General features: G+C 31.1%; 1 protein-coding gene across 2 annotated transcripts; it reads left to right on the forward strand.

The window, feature by feature from the left end:
• Positions 1–5,633: 5,633 nt before the first annotated feature.
• Positions 5,634–11,970, forward strand: LOC118074395 (QRFP-like peptide receptor). 2 transcript variants are annotated; one of them, XM_035095571.1, is made up of 11 exons: positions 5,634–6,170; positions 7,504–7,641; positions 7,728–7,884; positions 7,959–8,089; positions 9,288–9,409; positions 9,863–9,986; positions 10,051–10,256; positions 10,335–10,455; positions 10,519–10,679; positions 11,023–11,184; positions 11,340–11,970. In XM_035095571.1, exons 2-11 carry the CDS (start codon positions 7,639–7,641, stop codon positions 11,347–11,349), a joined length of 1,197 nt encoding a protein of 398 aa, XP_034951462.1. In that variant the 5' UTR covers positions 5,634–6,170; positions 7,504–7,638; the 3' UTR covers positions 11,350–11,970. The 2 variants fall into 2 exon arrangements, with proteins under 2 accessions (XP_034951462.1, XP_034951463.1); XM_035095572.1 differs by lacking the exon at positions 7,504–7,641.
• The last annotated feature ends 10,139 nt before the right edge of the window (positions 11,971–22,109 follow it).

Genomic DNA, 22,109 nt, shown 5'->3' on the forward strand with positions numbered 1-22,109 from the left:
GGATAATCCCCAATGCCCTTATTGCATTAGCCACTTGCTTGAGAAATGAATCCATTGGTCATTTTATCAGGTGTGTGTATGTTGAAATATATACTCAAGATAAAATTACTAACAAATTGAATGACAGATGGAGTGAACTTGATTATGGATTCGTATATCATAAAAAAGTTTACTGATTAATACAAGTGATAAAACATATTAATTAGCACTGTTTATCAGCAACTTGTTCAGCTATTGTCATTAATGACGTTATATCATTGTCAAAAAATATACCATTAATAATTGGCTTCCCAGAGATTTCAAATTGAATAAATGATTGCGTTTAGTGCCTGAGGACTTGTTGGACATGCTGCGAACAGCAGCATCAATAGAAAGACACGCAATTTCTTTCACAACAATAAAAACATCCAAATATAATTTTTTTTTCATTGTTGACGGTTTTTTTTCTGTATGAAAGAAGGTCAAAAAATTTGAATTTATGAAGAATTTTCTATTTTTTTTAGTTGACTACTTTTTTTTTATAAATTTTATAGAATCCACTTAATGGAGAAGAGAGACAAGTGAAGGACATAGAAAGGGAACCGAAATAAATTTGACCCGAATATTTTAGAGTTTGGATATCTCTTTCTTTTCTTTCCACCTTTCTCTCTTCCTCTTTCTTATTATTACATGCATTATAACCATAGAAACTTTCGCAAAATAAAGCAGAAGAGAACCCTAAATACGCATTTATATTGTTCAATGGCCCGAATTCGAGATCAGAAAATCGGTGGTCGTCCAAGCCCTGGATTCGATGAAAAAGAAAGGTTATATCCTATATTAAGTGTGTTAGTCTTAAGTTATGTAGTATATAAATAAATGTACAAGCATAAGGAGAAGAATCTGCTGGAGTGTTTGCCTTTCTGCCCCGCAGCGTCCAGAAACAACACTCATGGATGTCCGGCCCGACGTTTCCCCGTTCACTATCATCGTCGTCACTTTTACTTGAACATACGACAACCTATCTCAAATTAAATGCTTCTGAGAAAGATGAACATTATTCTCTTGTACGATTTTTGGGTTAATAATAATTCAAACAACGTAAAACAGATTCTTGGTGTATAAATTAAAAATCATTTAGGCAATTGAAGTGACATTTATAGTTACACAACAAACCATGTATGCTATTATAAGTATTGAGAGAGTTGACTATGAAACAAATGGAACAAAAGTGGTGTAGTAGTCATTCATTCGCTACTAATTGCTTTATTTTATACCATTACTATATACTTGAAGCTAAATAATGACTCGTTAGTGGTGATTTTTTTTACATAAATTTAATTGGTCCAAGGGCAATCTATCGCCACTTTTACTTATTTAATTCAATGTAATGTATCATTTTGATGTGTTTATAAATATGCGACCTTATTTATGTTTTTCCAGCAGCCAGAAATAATATCCTAGGACTAAGAAAGCTAATCATTAACTTGTATACTTCATCATAAGATTTAAGAGGTTATTCCTGAGAATAAATCTCAGGATAATTAAGAATCTGGAGTAACTAACGAATATACTATAATTCTACATAGAAGTTGTAGTAGAGAATGATGATGAAAAACTATTCTTGCGTTACACTTGAAGGTAATGTAGTTTTTTTTTTATGTAAAAAGTTTATCATTTGAATTTTAACATCTGAATAAAATATTCGTTAAAAACAAGCATTAGTTAAAGAATTTAGAAAATTATAAATGTTTAATAATCATCAGTAGGTGTTATCATATTATTACCTAAATTTCTAATTTTTCATTTTTAAGGTTAGAGAAGTCAAAAAAAATCTTCAATACAACAGAGCTGCAGTTGTGGTACTTATTTTTAATCCATCATCTTGAATATGATTAAACTATTAAAGAGATTTTTCTATTCGGCCCATTAGAATGTCTACGAAATTCTTACGCATAAATCAATTTAAAATACTTTCTCAATTGCTACGTATAAATGACACCAATGTTAATAAAAATACGTATTAACTTGATGGGATGATATGGATCTTCATTTCACTTTTACTTTGGAAACTTGCGTTATTGTTAATCCCGTTATACAAATATATACTCTGCCGCTGTATAAAACATACATCATTTTCCTTTCCAATTGAAACATTTTATTCTGTATCGCCAACAGCAGAGGTCAAAAAGATTGATTGAAATATAAAAAGTTAATTTGGATTCTTGGACGATGTTGCAATGATCTATAGATGAGAAAATTTGATGAAAGGTAAGCAAGCGAAATGTAAATCTAATGTTCATCCATATACACATCATTTATTCTAATATATAAAAATATATGCCTTTAAATATACATGTATATATGTTTTCAGCACAACAATCAAAGGACGTTCGTGCTCACCTTTATCTTTTAAGTTGCAACCACCAAGCATGTATTATTATGTATACTCGTATCGTCTGCGTCTATGTCTCGAAGAAAGTTGGGAATTTTCACCTCTTGGAGAAAGCTTATTACGCGGGGACCCCTTACGACACAGCTTGGTGGCCACAGCGGTCGCGTACCAAAGACCATCGGTCTCTTCTCTTCTTCACCGTCACATGCAAGTACTCCAACTGCATCCTTCCTGCTTTGTATCATGCAATAATGTATTTTTCTCATCTTTTATTTATTTCAAATTCAATTCAATTATAACTATTTTCAGGGATCATTTATTATTGACAAGGATAAAAAATGAGTATTTGGACACTTGAAGGAGAAAACTAGAGCATTAGCTTATGTATACTTGGCTATTCCATCAGTAATATACGAGCTGAAGACACGCAAAAAAGCCGCACTTCTTACGCGGTGAATGTAACGTCATTTTGTATTTTCGTAACTCAGGAGTATGGCTCTCCTTTCTTTTAGCTGGAAGGAGAAGCCTCTTTACCCTCATGAAAGAGGAAGAAGAGAGGTGGATTTTATCGTGGGCATTATACGTATTAACTTTGCGGCCGGTTGCACAAAGTCATTTACACCAGTCACCTACATGACTTGGCTTTCTACCATCAAGAACCTCCACTTCTTCATCTTTCTTCCTCTTCTATATTCTAGGATTTTTGCTCCCTTCAAACTCGAGAATTTACTTTATCTTCCGTCATAACTCTCCCGAGCATAATTCGCCGGTTATTGCGATACTACTCTTACTTTCTGAAAAGAATAACAAAAAAATGACCGGAAGGTGAGGAAAAAATTACAAGTCATCACTGAGGGCAATCTGTTGAAGTAAATTAATCTTTTTTCAAAGTAAGATTTCTATTATATATTCGTACAAAAAAAAATAAATAAGCCGCACGTGTTTTATCGTATGTGGGCGAATGTATTATCAAGTCACCTGTTACTCTTCAAGTGTACATTTTTCATAAACTCATGTATGTACATGTCGGCTGTCTTCTTCACGCTATTCAACTTCGGTAACGCGGTTGCGTCGTCTTACTGCTCGCTTACCTCTAAGACTTTGCGTGTCTCTTACGTAAATTCGCATAGCTCTATTGTGCAGCTATTACTCTTCACCCGCACACTACTCTCATTTATATCTTTCTCACTCTTTCACTCACTCGTCAGTACAACTTTTTTTCATTTTTCTTTATTGCAACTACCAGTCTATATCAGTTGACCAGTTTTATATTTTTTTGTTCGTCTAAACAATGAAATCGCATCAATAAAAGAAAACGATAGCTGCATTTATAAATGAACGGAAAATAAAAAATTCCATGAAGAAAATAATGAAACTGCAACAGAAGAAAGTGAGATGGAAAAAATGACATAATAGGCCACAGTTAGAGTATGATGATTGAGTAAATGAAGGCGTAAGAATATGATGGTAACGATAAAAAAAATATACCGTGGAAAAGCTGTGAGTAATATGCGTTCAATGAGACCTGGCTCAGGTGAAGCTCTAGGTAATCGTAAAGAAGATCGAGGTAAAGAGAGAGGACGCATAGCAGTTGATGTGAACAAGTGCCAGTTGGTAAGCAGGTATATACATAATAAGGATGACCAGATGACCGAGGCGACTTTCACATTCTGGTAATCGAGATCTAGAAAAGAGAAGGATACCAAAGTGTAGTTAGTAATATGTATATATATATACATACTATAATTTAATTTGACGTTATTGGGTTTACCTCAGGCTAGAAATAACCAAAGACTCTTTGATTGCCAGAGGCTATGGGTCTGTGCGTATCTCAAAAACGGTACCTGGTACTTCTTAATAATATCAATAAATTTATAGGTAGATTTATGATTTGATATTTTTATCTAGACATTTTCGATTTACAGTGACACATGTCTTATTGAATAAAGTTTTAGCTTTGCCAATCCACGTGCACGATGTTGATGCTTCAATAATCTGATCCTGAAAGTTAAATGAAGGAGTGAGTGATCGTGGGAAGCACAGCTGCTATTACTCTTCTTACTTGGTAAGTGCAATTGCGGATGGATGGTGAAAGTATGAAGCCAAGCTCAAATGTGGATCCGTACGCGCATCGATACGATCTTTGACCGGCTTATTTTTGTCTTATTGAGTACACCAGAACATCTCTTCCGTTTCCGGCTTTAAATTTATCGGATACACCAATTGGCTCTGAACAATTGATCACGTTTCGAATTTTTTATAAACTATTGTATCATGCAATTATGTTAATTACTATATTTGCCTTTATTATTTTATTCTCTCTTCTCTTTCTCTTTAGAGCCATTTATATTATTTTTTAATCATGTCAGCGCTCCTTAAAAGAATATAACCGCATGTAGATGGTCGGCCAAAAAATCCTCTACTTCCTGATGCATTCGTATTTTTCCTGGGAGTGAAAGTGCATTCCTTGAATTTTTATCATTCGTCGATAGCTCACATAAATATTGAATCGTATTTTCTGAAATACCTCAATGAAATATCATTTGAAACAACGAAGATTATCGCGCGGGAACGTGGCGCCATCTAACTTACTTTATAATAATTAAAACTTCAAAAAGTTATTTCTGATTCGTCATACGGCAAAGTTTATGTAATATTTTTCAAATTCAAATATACTTCTGTCAAAATACACCATTTTTTACGAAAAAAAATCTTTTGTTAAAATTATTATTCCAATGAATTTATGAATATGGAATATTTAAAATAAAATAATTTATTGTATTATTTAAAGATAAATGTTTTAAACCCAAAGATCTCAAACTTGAGCAAGCCAATTTACAAGGCATAAATTAGTTCTTTATGACGGAAGTTTAATAAATTTTTTGTTTTTTAAAGCCAAGTAAATTATCAGAAAAATTATTCGAGTCTTCAGAAGAAGAAAACTGTAAATCAGTCATAAGAAACAGTATGTATAGAATACATATAATACACTTAAAGAGTAATTGATGGGTAGAAAACAGATACATTTATTTTCAAACTTATTACAGCTATTAAATATTTTTTTTTGTCCACAAATATATAATTTATTTGAAATGAGGCCTATTAATACAAACAAATTGCTTTTTAAGTATTAATATATATATATATTTGAACATGTGTAACATAAAATAAATTTAATATTCACGATGCTGCTGCTCCTGCTGTTGCTTCCTCTTCAATTGGTGCAAGAGCACAGTTTGTCTCAGTCGATCCGCGGTGTTCGCGTGAATAACTTCTACTTGCAGTGACTGTAGTAGCATGAATAAAGTTATTCGCTATTAAATCGCATACTTGAAAAATAAATTAACTCATTCGTTACATAAATCAATCATAAATTGATGGTTTTCGGTTGAAAAAATTAGGTTTCATTATCGAGTGAGATATTATGAATAAAATTAATATTATTACTGTTGAAATTCATTTAAAATTATTTACATAAGACTCAGTGATATTATCGAATAACTATGAAGAATGTTTGTGAATTATAATTAATATCCGGTGGGAGTTGAAAACTAATTTACAGCATTTTTGATCAAATATAGTTATTTTCATGTTTCTTTAAAACATTTGATTAAATTGTAATCACAATGATTCATATTTTTATGAATCTAATTCTAGCAATGTTAATAGTTTAGTGGAACTGTAGACATGAGATAGTTGATAAAAAACTCAGAAACTGCATAGTAATTATTTTATGATTATTGAGTGTACAAGATAACTTAAATAATATTGCAATGTGCAATACCATCATTAAAAGGTATAAAGCAATAAGATTAACACGAGAACGCGTGTTTACAATTCTTTTTTTATTATTCACAACTCTTTAGGATAATTTCATTTAATCTCAAGGTATAATCGTCTTCGTTTAATTATTTATCAATGGTCTAACGACAATTTATGTTCCATTTTCATCAACTAATCTCATGTGTTGATAGTAAGATACTTGCTGAAATGATTAAGTTCGATTGGTATCTCTTTATATGCTCTAATGAATTTTCATGGTCATTCTTCATCATTTATCAAACACAAGTGGGCTTTATCGCTATTTAATTATTCCTTAATTTTTTGCAGCTTGAAAATCCATTAATTTAATTATCTAACTTGTTGTTAATTCATTAATATTAAAAAACAAGGTTTTATTGATAAAGTTCATATGGTTTTTGAAATTAATGAGCAACAATTTATCTTAGATCTCTTTTTCCATCTAACGTATCTGAATGTAGAAGAATATAAACAGGACTTGTTAGATATATATTGCAAGAATAACGAACTACTGATACCTCCGACCACAAAAAATGATATATATTTATAACCTTCACCAGGGAATTGACTTAATATCGTTTTCGTTATTGTTATTGGCCTATTTCAATGTCAATACTGAAAGGCTAAAATCTTTTTCAGGGAAGATAACATAAAACATATCTATTGCGACTTGCTAGTTGATCCCACATTACGCCCACTAAACAATTATACCGATACTACGCACTCTATTCAGCTACATATTTATTTTTCATTGCGCTTTATACACGCTACATCAGCTTCTTCCTGAGTCTATCGATTCAATATTTACATTGAAAATGACACAGAGATTGGACAAATGTAATTGTTTAGACAATAAAGACAAAATAATAGCATTGATTGGTGCATTTCCTATGTTTAATGAATATTTATAATTACTCTCATTTCTTATCATCGGAAATGATCCGGGGAATCAAAGCATAATAATTATTCCATAAAAATAATTAAATTTGTTTCATAGCAAAAGTGGAATTTACTCTTTGATGATTAACTTTTAAATGTAATAAACTGAAGAAAAATATTATTTTGCATAGGAGAGTAAAGGTTTCATAAAGATGCTGTCGTTTTTCATTAAAATGATTCATGAAAGGAGTTTTTAAGTTATACTACAAGTTATTGTAAATTATCTTTTGATAGGGTTATTTTGAATGAAAATATTTTCTATATAATAAGAAGCATATATTGGTATTAAAGAAAAGATCAAAATTCAGTCAATATTTTTTATTAATACAGTACTACACTAAAAGTGTCTGTTATAATTTATAAATACTAAAGATATTTTGATTTTTCAGAGAAAGATTGTTCAAGAATTACATTAACTGCTCAGTTGTCTTTAAAGACATCACGTACTCTATGGAAACCACGAACAAGTCTTCATTATCACACATTTACAGCACAATTGTATTAAATTGCATGTCAATTCACATATGGTACTCTCATTCTATCTATCAATTGAACAATTCACGTGAAATTTTAATGAAAGTGGAATAATTTATTTAACCAACTATTTTCACAGATGGATTTATTAGATTCAAATAATGGAACTTTTAACGAGTCTGAAGAGGAGGCTTGGTGGGATTATGATTTGGAAGAATCTCTAAATCACTTTGAATGGGCTGAACTAGCACCGGCACTTGTCGTTTATTCTATCACTTTTTGTCTTGGATTAACTGGTGACCATTTGCACATTTTATTTATTCGAAACAATAGAATGAAATTGAATAATTTTATGCAAATAAATTTACAGGCAATTTAGTAATCATTGCATCAACGCTCTGTCCAAAATTGAGACCCTTACCAGCAACACCAACAAACATTTTTCTTGGTGGACTTGCCAGCGCTGATCTTATGCTTATCACATTCTGCATACCTGTCAAGGTAAGATTTACTACTAATAAAATGTATTGTAAATGATATAATTTACAGAGAAACAGAAATATTTGGATCGTATGATAGAACTTAAACACTGGTTTTAGAGTCAATGATGCTAAAAGTGTTATAGCGATGGGGATGAGAGAAACCTCAAAATAAAATGACGACGCGTGCCAAAAGTACAAGGTCTAAAATTAATGAGATATACCAGAAAACTAGAGTTTCCCTGTGTTGACAGAATAGAGTATTATGTAGGTGTCGATAGAACGTATGCGTCAATGTTTTTTACTATTAACATCTCTATCAAATCTTAAAAAACATACAACGATCTAAAACTACCTTTAAATATCGATATCACGTGTTTCTGACAGATATTCTTAGAGATTTCTGACGTCTGGACTTTTAATATTCCATAACTCTTGAGCTCCATTATTTTTAAAAGTCGAATTGATTTTCGAAATTGACTGTCAAGCTTGTTACACACCTGTTCTGCCTGAAGATTTAAATAAAAAAATGTGGATGGGGATTTATTATATTATTTTCACTTTTAAAACTGAAGCATCTGGATTATGAAAGAAAAACGTGATGCTTTTTTCAAACAAAATACTTCTCTTTATTATTAGAGGTTGAATATTAATTATGTTTATGATTAAATGAAAGTTCGGAATGATTTACTTGTTAACGGCTAATTTTAATTTGATCACAATCTGTCAGTTAATTAATACAGCTCAGATGGCAAGCAATTTACTTTCGAATATTATGTAGACTATAGTCATGTTGTTACAATAAAGAAGAAATATCCAAGAAACTTAAAACTCATCGGAGTCATTTTATTCTCTGATATTGCAGAGTAAGATTCAAATTTCATAAAAAATAAAAAAGATGAAAAGTAATGAAAAATATTGATGCATTAGTCTTTGTATCATTTTTATTGAAATTCTAACATAATTTTAAATTGAAAACATCCTTTTTTATTAAATTTAAATTGATTACGTCAAAAAAGTAAACTTATGTTAAAAAAAACAGATCACTTATCAACATTTTTTATACATTCTAGAAAATAGATGAAATTTAAAAAATAAGCTAATTATGTAACACAGACAATGAGCATAAAAAGTTATTAATTAATTCCTGTAAAAATATTGATTACATGACTTAAGTAATTCTCAAAAAAAACTGATTCATTTTATTTCATTCTTCATAGATTGCTAAGCTATTTTCTTATACTTGGACTATGGGAGCCTTTTTATGTAAAGCTGTTCATTATATCCAGAGTGTCACAGCGATTTGTTCAGTTCTTACCCTCACAGCAATGTCAATTGAAAGGTAAAATTAAAAAATCTCATTTTCTGCACTGATTCTTTTCTTATTGACTTATTAAATAATTTATCAAGACATATTAATTGATTTATTTTCATCAAGTTAATCTATATTCATCTTTCTGACTTCTATATGATTTTAAAAAAAAAGACTTTACATCTGCCACTTGGTTTTTGTGCAATGCAAAAACGTGATCTATCAATTTGTATTCATGAGCCTTCATTCGAATGGTGAAATCTGATATATCCACCTACATCTAATTTTTTATGACAGATCTTTGATTTTTTTATTTCTTACTATAATTTTTTCTTTGCTCTCACAAAATATTACATCAGTAATTAGTCAATCAAAATCAATTGATTTATAACAATTTAAATTAATGAATGTTTCTATTAGATACTAATCATTAATTATGAAAATATTAAAAATAATAATATATGCTTTTGTATTGGCTTTCAGATATTATGCTATTGTGCATCCAATGAGGGCACAATACGTTTGCACCATTAGTCAAGCAAGAAAAATCGTCAGTGTGACATGGGTTGTATCTCTTTTTCTAGCCATTCCTATGATATTTGCCCAAGTAAGTGAATTACTTACCAATATCATCAATATTTTCAATTTTTCATGAAATTTCTTTTTTTCAGAGACATAAACCTGTAGGAGAAAGAATACCAGCTTTCTGGTGTGTTAGGGATTCTGATTCGGAGGTTTACTGGCGTGCCCATGAACTTTATATGCTTTTGCTAGTTTTAGTAATTCCTCTTGCTGTTATGGTTTTCTGTTATACAGCCATTTGTTGGGAGATTTGGCGAGTCATGAAGCGCAGATATCACATGACATCCAGACATGCGTAAGTTTTTCTCCCTATTTATAAGTAAATAATTAACTTAGAATAAGTCAGCAATATCAAATTTATCCTTTCTTTTAGATTAACACCAAAACTACAATATCAAGTATCTACTGATAATGGAGAAGTCATTCCTATGACAAGTCGACCAAAAGAACGTCGAAAAACTACTACTGATGCTGAATCTCGTACAATAAAACAAGTAAGTGTTTAATGTTGAGAATACTATTAAATCAATTTGTTTATTTTTTATTCTTTATTATAGGTAGTAAAGATGTTAGTCGCCGTTGTAGTTCTCTTTACTATCTGTTGGAGTCCAATGTTAATAGACAATGTTTTAACAGCTTATGGAGTACTTCCAAGATTAAAGTATGGAACAATTAAACACATGAATACGGCATTCCATTTGATGGCATATTTTAATAGGTAAAATACTATCAATTTATGAATAAATTGTGACAATATATTTGTTCTTCTCGGAATAACCTTCAATTCTTCAAAACATAACTCAATATATTTAAAAAAAAAAAGGCTTTGACTAAAAAAATCTTTCAACAGAGTTTATTCAAAACATGAAATCAACATATATTTAGAGAATTTAAGCAATAAGATATAAGAAAACAGAAAAGTTATATTTTAAGACTTCTAAAGAACATTTTCTTAGTCCATTGAATCTCTTACGAATAGAAATATTTATAGAGTCATGATCAATCGAGAACTAACTAAGAAAAAATAACTTCTAGAGTTAAATATTGAAAATGTATTTCAGCTGTATCAATCCAATAATCTATGGATTTATGTCAAAACACTTCAGAGAGAGTTTCCTAGCAGCAGCGTGTGTTGGTTGGTGGTGTTGCTGCCGCAGAAAAGTGTACAATCCACCAGTTAAGCGACATGTCAGTCTTAGTCAAACTAGAACTACAAGCGTGAGGTGAGAGCAATGCAATTAATTTAACAACAGTTCTTTATCAATAGCTAAAATCATAACTTTTCAACTCATTGATTAGTTCTGTAGAAAATACAAAACTCTATCATAATTTAGCAAAGACCTTGCTCGTAAAAACCTTAACAATTTTCCTGTTTCAGATGGCCTTGACAGTTAAATCGTGAACGAAATTGATGTTGATAATAAGCTGCACTTTTCTACTTCATACGCTATTTGATCTACATACAGCACACCAGGATGCGTTCATTTACATATCAAATTAAGATGATGACATATTATATTGATAAGTACCTATAGGCAATCTTTTATTTGCTGAATTATGTATTGATGTGATGTTAGTTAATAGCTGATCGTAATTTAAAGCATTTAAACGAAAACTATTGTAGTAAAATTTAAATATTATTTGTTCTTGTAGACATCATGTATACAATGATAACACAAACGTCTAAGAATATTTTTAAATTTATTTATATGTTTAATAAACTGTTTTGTGTTATCAGAAGTAACTATTTAGATTATTGTAAATAGTGACATTTAATCATTTGTATTTATTTATTAAAACAAAAATATAAAATAAGTATGAAAGTTCGTTTAACGAAAGTATCTTCAATATCTTACAAAGAATAGAATAATTAATAAAAAGTAAAATATATTAATGGTTAGAACCGTGATAAATCAAGGAAAGTATGGACTAGCAGAATTATGAACAAAACCTTAACATGTAAAGCGATATATATCGTGTACAGTGTCCATTAAATGTTTATTATTGAAGCGTTTGGACTTAATAATTTAATCATCCGTTAATCTTGTGGGTAAATTATCCTGTGTGCTATTGGAAATTTATTCCAGCGTGAAAGCTGTGCATTGAACGCATAATTATTACGCTACATTATGCGAACTTTCAACCTTTTAGGCCAATGACTTGACTTCCGTAGGTTTTATAACTTTTTAAATAGTTTTAGGATACGTATGAGAACTATTGAAAGCACTCTAACATTATCCTGTACTAATAGAGTTTCATAAATTGTTGTAAAGGAAGAAATTAGATCTTTAAAAACATGCATCTGATGCATCTAGATGATTTTTAATATTGTTAATAATTCAGTTTCAACAATAATGAAATTATTGTCTTGAACATATCATATATGACGTACCTTAGTAATAAAAAAAAATAGTCTAGATCAAACTGTTTAAGTTAATTGTGAATATATGAATTCTCTAGTTACTGATCAGGTATATGGAGATATTCAACTGTTCTTTTGTTGAAAAGTGAGTCTAAGGGGGGGCTAGAAAGACATAGTTTAGTTGCAAAATAAGGGTGTGCCCAAAAACGGTGGCAAGTCGTCAGGCCGTGAAATGAAAAGTTTAGCTAACTGTTCCGGTGACACACTTTTGGAAAATTTAGGACTACTGGGTCTTCAGGCTACCACCTTCGTGGACTTTTAAATTGTTCTCTGACCTGGTCACGACACCAACCGCGAAGCAATCATCCTAGACTTTCCAAGCTTTTCAAATGTTTTTTGCTCTATACCTTACTCTTTTTTCTTCCCCTTGATGTTCTCACAAAAGATTTACGAATTTTGACTAAAACTAGAGAAAGGAAAAACTTGACTGCTTATTTTCAGGATCACTATTTTTGAAGAATGGTAAGAAAAAGTTTATTTTTTTTTTCTGAAGAGCATATTGATAAAATAAAATTGGATAGAAAAATTAATGTAAAATAAAAAACGAATAAAAGAGAGCCGGAAGTGATGAGCAGTGACGAACAATAAAAAAAGAGTAATCAGATGAAAAAGAGGAAAACGAATGTTGAACATATGTTAGATAATTGAGAAGATTGACGAAAAATTTCATGCTCCATCTGACTCCCACATTATATTCATATATCTTTGTTGTATAGTATGTTTAAAAGAGAACATCATTGATGATAGACTTTATAAAGAAGTGAGAAATTAATTGATGTCTACTTAATATCCAATAATAATGTAATTATAACAGTTGGAGGAGTCATCACCAGCAGCAGTAGTACATCATTTATCTTTATTTTTCAAACACAAGTGATCTTTTCAGTAAATTAAAAAATGAACCAGCAAAAAAGATAGAAAGTCCAGAGTGTTAGAATCCCTGTCAAATAGTTGCAAACATTTAGAAAAGATATTGACAGCTCAGAGTCCTCCCACTGCCAAGTAAAATGGACCACAAGCTGCTACAGTTATTTAGAAGTGACAAGAGAAAACGATTGAAAGAATGAACAAGGCGCGTGACTGTCCTCCCACTATCTCTAGTTTTTCTGGTATACTTTACTACTACATTTAACTCACCATGGGGGTTTTTCGAGAACTCATGTAGTAAAAGCGACGCCTCGCGCCAGGAGTAGCGAAATTCGGAAGCACCCTTCAGGGGGTCTTTTGATGGCTTACTGACTTACTGACTTATTTTAAAATTTTTAGGTCTCTTTTAATGAGTTTCTAGGATTTTATGTAGCACCTAGATCAACCTGATTTTTCAGAAAATATGCTAAAAGGCTAAGTGTTATAAATGAGCTATTTATTCATCAGGATGGAGGTCAATGTAAGTTAGCAGCTAGTTTTTTTTCTGGCTGAAGTGGTAAAAAAATATTGGAAAGTCTTTGGTGGAGTTTTCTCTTTAATAGCGAGAAGATCGTTGAAGGGTAAAAGAGGTAAAAAGATAAAAAAGTAAATGTAAGCTTAAGCTTGTGTCATAAATAATAACATTGAATAAGTGAAAATATAGTCGTCCAGCTACCGGTTGGGCACAATTTGGGCTAAGCATTTTTTTAAAACCAAGTTTTATACTCCAAAGTGAAATTTACAATGTGGAGGTTGGTATGTGGCAGTTAGATGCATCATAGCGACCTTGAAAATTAGGTCTATTGCCCTTGTGACCTACTCTTCACATGGATCCTGGGGTTTGGACTTTCCTTCGTCTTTGCCGACTCTGCTCCACACGCCACACAGTCGGAGCCGAAGTTGGACTAAATCTTTACAAGAAAATGTACAATCCATTCATCAGTAAAAAAAATTATTTTTCAAATCTGACTACTGAGTCTATTGTTTGTCATAAATTTTAACATTTTTATAAAAAAAAGATCTATTAATAATTCATGTAGAGAAGAATATTTATTCTGAATTTTTTTTTTCTTATACCATCTGCTAAATGTTAAAAAACTAAATAATCATTTACATATATACCATATATTACATGGCCATTCAGCAATATCCTTGGAAGAGTATGGATCCATAGTGTATCTCGTAAATCAAAAAATGTTTGGAGTCGAGGTCATATATTTATATTTTGAGAAAATGAGTGACGAAAAATGATAGAAGGTACGATTTCTTCTGGTCGAGCGACGGCCACACGCCGGCCACCATAAACCTTCAGAAAGTAAAAGTTTCGTAAAATTTTGTCACTCGCATTTCTCCTAACTGACACGATTCGTACGGACGGCTCCAAGAATAAATCATCTTGCAGTTAACTAGAGAAAGATGCTGGGAAAATGCAAGGACGTCGGAAAGGTAGAGTTCGAACATTATTCTTGCGTACTTGGGGATAGTAATAATAGTAGATCTTCGTAACTGATGAAGTTCTGCATCTACAGATTTGCTGTTTACCCTTGCACTTTCTTCAGTCTTATGGATTGTTAAACGAACGCCAGCGTGTCCTGAAGAAAATTTGTTTAACAAAAATTAAACCCCTTGGAAATTTCAGGTATAAACAGAAAAAGGTACTCTATTTAGGGTTGCGTTCGTTTTTAAATATTATTCTATTTTACCCATTAGAAATTTCTCAACTCTTTTTGTAATAAATAATCTTTGTTGAGTGTCAATAGATCTAATAAGTCATTAGCAAAATCTATATTTTATTAATAATGCAAAACTTATTTTTTTAATTGAAAAATAGTACATTTCACACCTAGAGAGGGAAAGTAGTCTAGCTCCAACCACGTGTAAAATTACAACCCGAGCCGAAGGCGAGGGTAATAAACACGTGGATTAAGTTAGTCTAATTGTCTTCTCTAGGACTGAATATGATTTCTCGTCATACCTGCGTGGGAAATTCAACCCCTCTCCAATGGAAATGTGAACTTTCCGTGCGGGTATGACGAAAAGAAAATTTTGTAGTCAATAAGTAATCTCCATTTGAAAAATCTTATTTTACAAGTGCAATTTTTAATTTCTAGTATTTTTTTTTAAATTAAATTTTTTTAAAACAGAAATTCCATGTTTTTTATAAAATTAATTATTCTTCTCCTGTACTGTACTATTATGAAGTTCTTTAATATCAAATTCATCCTACAAAAAGATATTGTTGATCAAAAAATTTTTAATTAAACTTCGAGTCTTTTATATTTCTACAAAAATCGATTCAGTTAAAACATGATCGAGTTACTCAGAGGAAATGACGAGGACATAACTCTAGCCTTGAATTCATACTTAACAAGGACTCCCCACGTATGGTGATAAATAAATGAATCAACAGAAGATTATCAACTGAACTTTGAAGAAAAGATGAAGAAGAGTATGAAGGTGATGCAGGTGGAAGGAGATGCCGATCTCATTTCGAAACGTGAATGAGTCGGCGGCTACCTCAAACGACGTGATCGCCGTCTGTCCCGCGGCGTTCTCTCGCTCTGAACTCATTTTTTTATTCATCTCACCAGTAGTCTATACAGACCCTGCCGAGTTGGTCTTCCACATGATGAGAGTCCACAATATCACCAAGTTTTTCCTGCTAGCACAACAATGGCTGGAGTATATATCATCAAACCGGATTCTCGACAAATTTTACTTCACGTGTGTATATATAGATTCACTCAAATATAAAAGAGCCAAGGAGAGCAAGCTTACGAATGGTGCTGGAAGTAATTCGAGAAGCCGCCACTGTTTCAACCATTATCAACCATCGTCATCATCATCATCATCACGTTAACTGCATCCATACCATCAGAATGATGCACCATATTTGAGTAATATAATGAGCAATCAAGATACCAGGAGAAAAACTTTATCTCATTGATGGTTTTTCCGCCTGAACAAGATGAAAGAAATAGAGAAAAAAATTTTTTGTTGTCGATGAAGTGTATTCTGCGCATTGAAAACAAATGTCTGATCATCAAGCCAACTCACTGATGAATAATTAAATATATTAGGTATATAATTTCTTGTATTATGATTATTATGATTGTGAATATTTTAGATACCTGGGTACGATCCAAGGTGGTCTAACTCAAAGCAGTAGCATCAAAAGTAATGACGTCATTTCCCCGTCAGAAGTTTCCGGTGCAAATTAATTTATCAGCCACTGATGCAGCCGGCTTGTAGCTGTTGTTTCTCTCACCTCTTTTCTGATGTGTCCCGGGGACAGAAAGAAGCTACGAAATTACTTTGAATTTTTTGCGCTCGGCCTTTCGCAAATTAAGTCTCGATTGGCCCCCGATCTTCACTTCGCACCTTCTCGCGTGATTTTATCTCGTCCTGCCTTCATCAATTCTCTTCTTCTACATATACGTACCCTTCTTCTGCTTCTTCTCTGCAAACTTCTTCAGTTAAAGAAATTGGTGTTTTAATTTTACACAAAAAATTATACAAATAAAGTGAATTTACTTCTCTTGGTTTGTATTCTTGATGTTTTATTGAATTATTTATTTATTAACAAAAATCACCCATCTTAATGTTTATTTTTTGCGTAAACACCATAAATTTGCAGTAAAATTATTTGGAAAAATTTAATTAACAATTTCTTAAATTTAATCAATGGAGATGCAATCAGATACAAAAATTAGTTATGTATAAATTATTTGTAAAACAAATTACTATTTTTGTAATGAAAATTCCAGGTAAAAATTACCTGGAACTTACCTTGACTTTAAGTCAACTGAAGACAGTTGTAAGTGATTAAAAATAATCTAGAGGTACCCCCATGGAAATGAAAATACAAAAATTTTATAGTTTGCAGTATATTTGGATTATATGAAAAAGATATTTAAATATATAAAATGTGTTTCTTTTATATATTAAGATATGCCATAAATATATTATTTATACATCTCTTTTCCCCTCTACTGTATCGTATAAGGCTGGACCTACGTAGGTACATTCTAGATGGTTGTCAGTTTCTACACGGAAAAAATATTTTAAGTAAAAATTACTACATCCGCGTGGGTAATCGCGTTCCATAGTTCAGTTCAAGGCAAAAAGTAACAATTTAAATTATAAATATAACTATAACTTAAGCGTAATAAGTTCTATTTGTTATAATAATATTTACCGCTAAGCGGTGGTAAAAATTAATATTTTATAAAAAATTACTTTATTATTTTATAAATATTACAAATTCTTATTTAACAAAATACATAAATGTTATGGCATTTTTTACTCAAAATAGTAGCAAAAATTACCCACATTTCAAATTTTAATTTATGCGCATGCGTAAGTCCAGTACAAGCATGCGCACAACGCTGATAGGGGTGGGACGGATCATTTCGGTAAATGTATTACAATATATATGTTAAGTACTCATTTTACGTGTTCGTAGTGTAAAGATTGTGGGAAACGCTGATTTAAGACCTAAGTAAAGAATATTTTTCTAGTGGGGAGATTCGAACCTATGACCGCTTAACGCACGCAACTAAACCGACGCTTTAGCCTGCTCGGCTATCCGAAACAGTAGAATGGGACTTACATTTTTATATTTATATAACAATAACAAAGTTAGACTACCAGGCGGTGGAGTAAAAATTACTCCATCAAGAAGTAAAATATACTCCTTACTTCCTCCGTAGAGTAAAAAGTACTCTTTCATTTTTCTCCGTATAGTTATTCATCGAACAAATTAGTTTATTCACTGATTTTGGTTGCTAATATTATTATTTCTTCAAATCTAAACTTCAAATTCAATTGACAATGATGGAATGTTCACTGGTTGTTTTTACAGTGCAAAATAGAACCAATATGACAATGGCGAGAGGTAAACCTTAAATATTATAGTTTACGTGAATCTTGTTTAATCAGTTTTAAATCTTACATAGAACTAAGCATATTGGTTTATGTGGGTTTGTCTTGTATCACAATATTATCTATAATTTTTCAACTTTATTTCGATAAAAAGATTTTATGCTGTGTTGTTAATAAGTAATATGTATTATAACATCAAGTCGTTACAAATGGTGGAAGACAATATGTAATTAAGAACTGGTTTTAATAAATAAAATATTTGCAAATGACTTTGTTTGATTCTAAATTACTTATCCCAATTTCTCTCAACAATATATTGAATAATATTAAACATATAATAATAAAATTAAAATAAAGAAAAATTAATAAAAATTGATCAAATTAAAATTAAAATAAATGAAATATTTTGGATAATATTTTATTTTTATGTTATTTCCATTTTTTCCGTTTTATTAATAAAATTTTTTAACACGAAAATTATTATTAGACTATTAGAAATTTTACAAAATGCAAAATAAAAATTACAATCGGATGTGGTCCTTTTTACCCCGAGTAAAAATGATCAGTTTTTGGGCGCGCCTAAAGGAGACCCAATTCAAGCCCAAATGATTTTTCAGGCTCTCAACGCGCCCAATTCAAGTCCACAATTCTTTTCCAGGCCTAAAACGCGCCCAAATCAAGCCTAAAACTATTTCGCAGGCCTAAAACACGCCTAATTGAAGCCCAAAAATATTTTCTAGGCCTAAAACGCGCCCAATTCAAGCCCAAAAATATTTTGCAGGCCTAAAACGCGCCCACATCAGGCCTAAAACTATTTCGCAGGCCTAAAACACGCCTAATTCAAGCCCATTTTCTAAGATCATATTCGACAATGATGACAATAAATTATTACAAATGTGAATTTGTAGCACCGAAAGTTAATTTGATGATAAGTTTTTATGAGAATTTTTTTTTCTTTTCTATATTTTTAAAATATTTTTGGGCTTGGATTGGGCGTGTCTTAGGCCTGCAAAATAGTTTTAGGCCTGATTTGGGCCTGTTTTAGGCCTGCAAAATATTTTTGGGCTTCAATTGGGCTCTTACAAAATTTAGGCCTGTAATGGGCTTGTTTTGGGCACTGAAAATTTCTCTAAGTCAAGATTGGGCTTCAATCGGGCCTGTATTGGGCTTATTTTTCATTTTGGGCGTGTTTTGGGCTTCTTTTGGGCCTATTTATTTTTACTCGGGACACTATCTAATAGTAAGTTTTACTTCAGCGCCCCCATAGTTCTCGAGTACTATGAGATATAGTACTTTTTACCTAAGTTTTTATGCCAAAAAGTACGAGAAAATGTTTTCCGTGTACTGAGACTCCGTAAATAGCAATAGGTACAGAGTAATTGATAACTTCATCAATCATTATACTCTTGTCATAATCTTGCTGGTCCTTGGTACATAGTTACAACAGAAGATAAGGTTGCCAAGAATGAAGAACATTTCGAGAATAATCCAACGGATTCAATAAGAAAAGTTGCAACAGTTTTAAAACTGAATTGAGAGACACTGAGATTAATAATAAAAATGTTCATTAAATTACATCCTTACAAAATCACAACTCATCAATTGCTTACTGTAGATTGTACAAAAGAAAAGAATGGACTTTAGTAAAGTTATGACAAATAAATTGAAAAACAACGAGATCGATATAAATCACATAATTTTCTCAGACGAGGCTTACTTTTATTTGAATAGATATGTCAGTAAACAGAATTACCTTTTTTGGGGTAATGAAATCCTACATTTAACGGAGGCAAAGTCCTTATATCCTGTTAAGGTGACTGTTTGGGCAGCTATTTCAATCAAAGGAGTACACGTAAAAATCTTTAAAGGCACAATAACAGTAGTAGCTATCGAAAAAGCTACAAACAAAATTTTGTTCTTTTGCTACGAAACATTGATTAATCAGGAACTGTGATTTCATGCAAGATACTGCTATGCCACATAGAACTCAAGAGATATTGGAGCTATTTACGCTTCAAACGCGAACAGAATTGCAAATTTAATATAACAGGTTTGTAAAAGGCTTATCGTAGGTAACAAATTTTTTTATTTAGATTTCATTGTATTTTCATTAATTTACTAATATAAATGGTAATCAACCAGGTGATAAAGAATATCTCGTTTAATTGAGATTAGTTTTCTTTATTTACTTATTTACTTAATCAAATGTAAACAGATCAAAATACAATCTGATACAGTAGCTTAATTTGTACTAATACTATAATTCTATTACCGAAGAAAGAAATATTTTAAAAATATTGTCAAATATTTCTTATAAAATATTTCAGGTATATTTGCTAGACAAACAGGATAGGTTTAAGGGAATTAAAGAAAAGATTATCCGTAAGTTTTGCCAATTTCCGACATCCATATACACCAACAATCCGCCTAATCCTCACTAAATTTTTTTCTTTTCATCTTACCACGAACGTTAATTTTTCAATAATCCTGCTAAATGTGACTTCTGGTCACTTCAGGATGAAACGGGCGTATACTTGCTAACAAGCCTTACCGAAAAACACCATTTACCAGTTGTCCAGCGTATCCGAGGAACCCAATGACATGTCGAACCCTTTACTTCATCTAAGGGGTTATGCAGGCACTCTTTTAACCATTTGTATATGCTGCATTGTCTGATTTCAACTTCAAGGAATATGAATTTGAGAAAACCCCAGATGAAACCCCAAGCGAAGTACTGTACCAACCGTAGTCAAATTCGTAACCACGTGAAAATTTTGTCATAATTAGCAGCTGAATCATTGTAAATCTGTCAAAATTCTTTTAAGACCAATTTATGTGATCCACGCCCACTTCCTTCCTCTCATCAATTTCTCAATAATCCTTATATTCATTTTGTGGTATACTTTATGGTTCTTTCATAATTTATCTTTTATTGAAAAATTGTCTATTTGCATTTTGAACATATTTTCATTTGTTTTTAAGCATATTTTTTTTTTACTTCAACTTTTTTTTATGAAATAATTCAATTTATTTCAAATTGGTTGTTTAAATATCAATCAGTTTATGAATGAAAAAAATTTATTCCTTAATAATGATTCAATGATAAATAGATTGTTGTTTTTTTGTAGTAAAGAACGACGAAAATGCTGTAAAAACTCGTGATTTAGAATGATGCTATTCATCATTGTTTAAAGTAATTCCCTCAGTTTAAAGTAACTTTTTATTCCCTCAGATGAAAGGATTTAAATCAGTAACAGAATGTTTTTTGTTGTCTTTCCACTGTTATCAAAATTTTTTTGAATATTTATTTTGCAAAACTCCATAGTTTTAGAACATTTCAGTCCGTTCTAGAGACTATAAATTTTAAAGTTAGATAAGATTTTATCTTGAGCCGCAAAATTTGAAATACTGTTAATAGATAAAAATTTTTTAACCAGGATTCAATTTCAAATCAAAATGTCAGCAGGATTTACACTTTTCGACCTATTTAAGCATAATATTTGAACAACTTGTGTAGATCCTAACACAACAAAAACTGTCTAGACGTACCTGACGCTGTCTAACTTCTGGAAGACATTTTAGAAAGAGGAAGTCACTTCACAGTCCAGACCTAATTTGAAAAAAATTTACTATTTTTAAATAAATTTTTTTTTAGTTACTTATGAATAGAAAAAACATAAGCATAAAAAATTGTTACTTATTGAAGTCACATTAGTACTTGATTGCAAAAAATTCCAATAATCAACATTATTCTTAAAATAAGATAAATATATATTCAATGCTATTTTCTGTTAAATTTGTTTAATTAAAATTGTAATTTTTTTCACTATTTATAGATTGATCATGATAAAACCATATGATGTTATTTTTGAGGTGATAATAAAATATATTCAAAAACTAATATATGATAGTTTCAATTAATTCTTTCTTAATGCA

Source organism: Chelonus insularis, unplaced genomic scaffold (genome assembly GCF_013357705.1).
Source record: "Chelonus insularis isolate UGA/USDA-ARS -01 unplaced genomic scaffold, ASM1335770v1 contig_135_pilon, whole genome shotgun sequence".
NCBI lineage: Eukaryota > Metazoa > Arthropoda > Insecta > Hymenoptera > Braconidae > Chelonus > Chelonus insularis.